The sequence below is a fragment of the Hipposideros armiger genome, unplaced genomic scaffold (assembly GCF_001890085.2).
Source record: "Hipposideros armiger isolate ML-2016 unplaced genomic scaffold, ASM189008v1 scaffold_558, whole genome shotgun sequence".
NCBI classification, from domain to species: domain Eukaryota; kingdom Metazoa; phylum Chordata; class Mammalia; order Chiroptera; family Hipposideridae; genus Hipposideros; species Hipposideros armiger.
The window spans coordinates 731,413-738,498 of record NW_017731908.1 but is presented as its reverse complement, the minus strand read 5'-3'; the positions used below and the strand labels follow the sequence as shown (position 1 = coordinate 738,498).

General features: G+C 34.6%; 1 protein-coding gene across 1 annotated transcript; it reads left to right on the top strand.

Annotated features, from left to right (window-relative positions):
• The first annotated feature begins 4,179 nt into the window (after positions 1-4,179).
• Positions 4,180-5,139, top strand: LOC109371274 (olfactory receptor 13C8-like). The gene has a single exon (XM_019623693.1). It carries the CDS (start codon positions 4,180-4,182, stop codon positions 5,137-5,139), a length of 960 nt encoding a protein of 319 aa, XP_019479238.1.
• The last annotated feature ends 1,947 nt before the right edge of the window (positions 5,140-7,086 follow it).

Here is a 7,086-nt window from a genome sequence, read left to right as displayed (position 1 = left end):
AGGAAACCATTCCTCAGGCTCAGANAAAAAGGAGGGAGTAAAAGGGTAGAGTTTTTGTATGCTATCAAAGTTCAATTGATATCAGCATAAAACAGACTATTTTATAAATATGTTATATATGATGTTTGATGTAAGCCATACAGCATCATAAAGCAGAAGTAGATTCACAAAACATAAACAGAATGAAATCTGGGCATACCATCATGTAAAATCACCAATCCACACAGGTGGGCAGCAAAGGAGAAAAATGGAACAGTGGAACTCCAAAACATCCATAAAGCAATTAATAAGATCAGTATATCTTTACATATCAATAAGTATTCTAAGTGTAACTGGACTGAATTCTCCAATTAGAAGGTACAGGTGGCTGGATGGATTTTTAAAAAAACAACAACTATATGCTGCCTTCAAGAAGCTCACTTTAGCTTCAAAAACGAACATATGCTGAAAGTGAAGGGATGGAAAAAGATATTGCATGAAAATGTAAGGTAGCTATACTTACATCAAACAAAATAGACCTTAAAGCAAAAACTGTCATGGGAGACAAAGAAGATCATTATATAGTGATAAAGGAGTTATGCATCCAACATCAGAATACCTAATATGTTATGTAAATACTAACAGATCTGAAAGGAGAAATAGACAATAACACAATAATACTAGGGGACTTTAATACCCCACTTCCAGCAATGGATAAATCACTCAGACAGAAAATCAACAATGAAATATTTTACTTGAATCATGCTTTCAACCAAATGGATTGACATATGCGTTTAGAACATTCCATCCAAGAAAAGCAGGATACACATTCTTCTCAAGTGCATACAGAACATTCTCCAGGTTAGAGCATATAATAGGCCATTTCAGAGAACCAAAGTCATGCCAAGTATCTTTGCTAACCACAGCTGTATAAAACTAGAGGCCAACAACAAGAGGAAAACTGGATAATTTACAAAGATGTGGAAACTAAACAACATACTCGTGAACAACCAAAGAGTCAAAGAAAAAAAATCAAAAGAGAAATAAAACATATATCTTGAAACAAATGAAAATAGAAATACAGCATAACCAAATCTATGGGATGCTAAAAATAAAAAAAAAAGTTCTTAGAGATAATTTTACAACAAAAAATGCATATATATTAAGAAAAAAAGACAGATCTCAAATAACCCAACTTTACACCTCCAGGATCTAGAAAAAGAAGAATAAACTAAGCCCAAAGTTAGCAGTTGGAAAGAAATAACCAAAAATCAAAGTGAAAATCCATATAATAGAGACTAGAAAAACAATAGAAAAGATCAACAAAATTATAAAACTTCTAGAAGCAAACACAGGAGAAAAGTTCCCTGACATTGGACTTGGTAACTATTTTTTAGATATGACACCAAAAGCACAAGCAATAAAAGCAAAAATCAACAGGTAAGATTACATCAAACTAAAAAGCTTCTGCATAGCAGAAGAAATAATCAACAAAATGAAAAGGTAACCTGTGGAATGGGACAAAATATATGCAAACTATATATTAGATAAGAGGATGATATTTAAAATATATAAAGAAGTCATACAACTCCATAACAACAAAAAAAATCTGATTTAAAAATGAGAAAAGGAACTGAATAGATATTTTCCCAAAGAAGCCATACAAATGGCCAATAGTACATGAAAAGATGCTCAACATCACTAATCATTAGATGTAAATCAAAACCACAATGAGATAGCACCTCACACCTATTGAATGGCCATCAACAAAAAGAGAGATACGTGTTAGGATGTGGAGATAATGGAACTCTTACATACTGTTGATGGGAATGTAAATTGATTCAGCCACCAGGAAAGCAGTATAGATGTTCCTCAAAAAGTTAAGAATAGAACTACTATACGACCCAGCAATCCCTCCTCTGGGTATCTACCCCAAACATCTGAAAACATTTATCCATAAAGATACATGTACCCCTATGTTCATTGCAGCTTTATTCACAATGGCCAAGACATGGAAACAACAAAACTATCCTTCGATAGATGATTGGATAAAGAAGATGTGGTACATATATACAANATTTCTATTTCTGCCATATTCTTGTCTTATGATTTTGAACAGGACTACCAAGCCTATGTTAAATCGCAGCTGTAAGAGTTGGCATCCTTATTATTCCAGATCTTAATGAGAAAGTATAAACTGGCTCTATTAATTATTAGTGGGTAATAACATCCTATAGGCATTTGATATATAGTTTCCTTTCGCAATTAGGAAGTTACTTTTTGTGAACTTCAAATACTTTATATGACAATCATAAATTGACTTTAACCAAATTTATTTCCTGTAGCTCTTGAAATAATTACTTTTTATTTTCTTTCATCATATCATGATTTTCTGGTGGTGTTTACCAAATGTTTAAGGATAATAATAAGAATAATCCATATGCATACAATAATAGTTCTTACTTCCTTGGATTTTTATGACTAAAAGCATTTAGAAATGTATCTGGCATAATCAACAGATATATTGTTTTATTTGATAAGAAAATTATTAAAATGCAGAACATTATTGGGTTGTTGGAAAAGTCCTGATGCATTTTTGCAATGAAAAACATAGAAAAAATACGTCATGACTTTTTGACAACCCAATAATATTACTTTCTACTTACCGCATTGGTGGTTTTAAACTATGCCCCTTGGAATCCTTAAACCAAATTGAAGGAGGAAGAGTGAGTAAGGTATTAAAGGATAATGCTTTTCCTTCTGTGCAAACCCATTTAACTTCAACCAGAGACATTCTCTTTTTGCTTGTTTTATATACTACACTTCTGTATAAATTTCATTTGCTAAAAAAAAATAATGGTTGCGTGTCACTGGTTCAATTAAATGTATATTTATGTATTTGTATTATGTAAATGTATTTTTATTTTTAATAAAAGCACTGTTATTTACAGTTGATCCCTAAGTGACAGTTCTTGCATGTGGTGAAACTAAACAAGGCAAGTAGGGCCTGTAATACACAATATTACATGTCTCTCTTCATAGTAAAATTGACTTTATAAATACTTTTAACTTATTTCTACTAAAAAAACCACATTTACTTGAACATGTACCTCCTCATTCAATTGAGGTACATACTGGAGTAATATAAATGTGTCCATTCAATGAGGCTACTGTCCTCAATGAGGCTATATGCATATGTGTAATGACCACTTACCCGGGTATACCACCAGCTCTTCTGGTTAGACTTTCTGCCTACCCAAAGCTCAATCATACAGGACTGCATTATTATCAGGGGCCTTAGACAGTTTTGTCTTTATTGGCCCTTCCATGAAATAATATTAAAAGTTATATTTTATATCTGCATTGATATAAAGATAAATTTAATATGTATTAAAACTTAAACATTCATTGTTCTATGCAGATTTTAAAAGAAATCAAAACATTTTCATAGTTTCCTAATAGTATGGTAGTCCTACCATGTTTAGTGACTAATTCAGCCTTGCAGCTATGAGTCAAGAATTCCAATACATATACAATTCTGTCAGATAATATAAACAATTGAGATCAACTGAGAATAACATATTATTTGGCAACGAATATTCATCTCCAGTGACAAGCAGATAAGAGAGAGAGGAGGGTATTCTGTTAGAATGGAGAACATGCTTGGAATCCAGTGGGTTACTTGTAACTGAGCTCAATGATGGAAATAGGCCCAATATTTTTAAATATTATAATTTATTTAAAGATAAGCTAAAAATATAGTTGACCTCTAGTTTAAATTTTATGTCATATCCCCTGCCTTTACAATGTTGATGTCTAATTAAAATTTAAAACACAGTGCAGGAATCACTGCCCAGAAAACACATCTGTCTACTGCATCGAGGCTGTAGGCCAGTGATTTTGCAGTCAAGGAATTAAGAGGCAGAAGTAGTAGAAATGACAATAAACTGGTTTGGGATCCAAACATGCTATAATCAAATGTGTTCTCTCTTAACCCTAAGAAAACCAGTTTAGGATTCCTGCTCTAGTGGCCTAGGTTTACAGTAAGAAATTTGTCCCGGAGTTATATTGTTGCATTTAAATCCATAACTACAGTAACATTGAAGCTGATTCTTAAAAGGGGAGCTCTTACAGATACCGTATTAACAACTGTCTGTTCTATCATCCACAGAGTGTTGCCCAAGAAAGGGTATATGGAATATGGAAAGGACCAATGATTCCATAGTGACGGAATTTGTCCTAGTTAGACTTTCTGCCCACCCCAAGCTCCAGACAGTTTTCTTTGTGCTGGTTTTGTGGATGTACCTGATGATCCTGCTGGGAAATGGAGTCCTTATCTCGGTCATTATCTATGATCCTCACTTGCACACTCCCATGTATTTCTTCCTCTGTAACCTTTCCTTCCTGGACATTTGCTACACAAGCTCCTCTGTCCCACTAATTCTTGACAGTTTTCTGACAGTAAGGAATAGGGTTTCCTTTTCTGGGTGCATGGTGCAAATGTTTCTCTCCTTTGCCATGGGGGTCACAGAGTGTGTGCTTGTAGGCATGATGGCACTCGACCGCTACGTGGCCATCTGCTACCCACTGAGATACCCTGTCATTATGAGCAAAGGTACCTACGTGCCCATGGCAGCTGCATGCTGGGTCTCTGGGCTTGTGGACTCAACGGTGCAGACATCTTTGGCAATGCAATTACCATTCTGTGCTAACGTCATTGATAATTTCGTCTGTGAAATCCTGGCTATCTTAAAACTGTCCTGTGCTGATATTTCAGTCAATGTGATCAGCATGGCAGCATCAAATCTGATTGCTCTGGCGATTCCATTGCTAGCAATTTCCGTCTCTTACATTTTTATTGTGGCCACTATTCTGAGGATCCCTTCCACTGAAGGAAAACGTAAGGCCTTCTCCACCTGCTCAGCCCACCTGACAGTGGTGATTATGTTCTATGGAACCATTCTCTTCATGTATGCAGAGCCCAAGTCTAAAAGCTCTGTTGGTACAGACGGTCAAGAAATCACTGAGACCCTCATCTCCCTCTTTTACGGGGTGATGACCCCAATGCTCAACCCTCTCATTTATAGTCTGCGCAACAAGGATGTAAAGTCTGCTGTGAAGAACATGCTGGGTAGGAAAATCTTCTCTGATGAACTATGAATACTGAGTTACACCATGTGACTCAGTATTCAAAGCTGCTGCAGGCACAAAACTCAAATATAGAAAATGACCATGTGAAAACAAATTCACCATGTCATTCAAAACCATATGGTAGAAATATTTTACTTGCGATTGTTACTATTAGTTTTTGTTCTAACTGCAGAAATAAAACATGCTTGTGATTTTAAAAAATACTATTATGGAAATGAAAAATGTTGAAAATCTCTTAGGAAGACCCACCAAAACATAACCATTCTTAAACTTTTCGAAAATAATAAAGGCTAAAGCTGTTCTAAAAAGTACTTTGTAACCTAAAATAAGTACATATTAGTTATTCAGTGATTATTAATCAGCACATAACATATTATATATTCATTTTTAATTTTTTCATTTATTTGCTATTTGTGTTCAACACTCATATAGGTAGGAACCTGTCTATTAGCCTATAACATCCCAAAGACTAGAATAAAATGTGACATATAATAGATGCTCAATATACATGTTTTTAATAAACGAATGAACCACATCATATATAAAGCTAGAAATGCATATCTGTCATATTTGAGGTAACAAAGGTTGTTCAAAAATAAATTTGGTCCAATGTAATATTATCTAAACAAACTATATTGGCATTTTGTCCTATAAACTCCCTTGATAGTTAAAGTACTACGTTTTATTTTTAATGTGATGTGTATTATAATATAGAAGAACAGGATTTGTTTACAAGCTACCATAACTCTTCTGGATTTGGTATATAATGAGACTGAGAACTAAAAGCATCCCCTAGAATATACCTTATATTTTAACCTAATATAATAGAGGTGACATGATAGCAGAGAATTCCTCTCGAACTTTGAGAAGAGGCCAGGTTGTAATGAAGACTTCTTTCCTACTGTGCATTGAATCACACAGCTCCTAACCATAGACTAGACAGAACTGATAACCGAAAAAAAAAACTGCAATATGAGGATTACAAGTGGCAAAAGAGAAAAAGTCAAGTTGTTTAATGAACTGAAGAGCTACAGGGTTTCAGGCATTGGGGGACAAGAAAAGGATTGCTCAAAATTGAGATGATCCCTATTATCTGAAGAGGGCAGCCCTGTGAGCAATGCCAACATAAGGAATGGAAACCCCCTTGCCATCAAAGGAGTTGAGTCCAATCTAGCCTTTTGAGGAGCCTATGAGAGTTGAAATACAGAACAAAAGTCCAAAGTAAAAGACTGTAACTATTTATACATTGTAAAAGTAAGTCCATAATATTTTATTTTCTTGTTAACATGTAATTATTATTTCTTCATACAATTAAATAAGTTAATTCATGCATAGCACTAAAAAGTGCCTAACACATCCTAAATGTCCAATAAACACTGGCTATTTTATTATTATCAGTGTTGGGTGCAATTTAATAGGCTATAAAGCTTGGAGTGGGCACAAGATTTTCATCCTTATTTGTATGGAGTAATTTTGGTGCTAGAAAGTATTGTCTCTCAGTTTCAAATCCAATTTTCTATGCTCTGCTTTGTGAGTTAGGATTGGTACACTGAAAACCGCATTTCTTCTCTGCTAGCTCACATCTGTTAAATTCTTCCAAAAGAGTTGTTAGAGAGTGAATGAAAGGTTGGATGAAGATAAGGGACCTCCCTGTCTGCTTCTTGTTCCTGTCAACGTCATCGCCCTTCAACACGATAATGGCATCTCCTTAGCTCCTTCCAGTACTGGTTTCAGTTTTCTTCTTTTTTTTTTTTTTTCATTTAGCTCTTCTATAAACCAGAACCAGTAGCTACCAGTGCTAACTCCCCTGAGGTTTGAATCTGTCTCTCAGGTTTTACTTCTGGTAAATGAATAGTCCTGTCAAGTCTTTATCAGTCTTCAGGATCTTTTAAAGCAACAAAATATGCAATTCTCTGCTTGAGAAATATAGTGAATCACATAGAATATAAGCAATAG

What these genes read in the sequence shown, in the direction of transcription:
- LOC109371274 (XM_019623693.1), top strand. Translation starts at nt 4,180, where the DNA reads ATGGAAAGGACCAATGATTCCATAGTGACGGAATTTGTCCTAGTTAGA.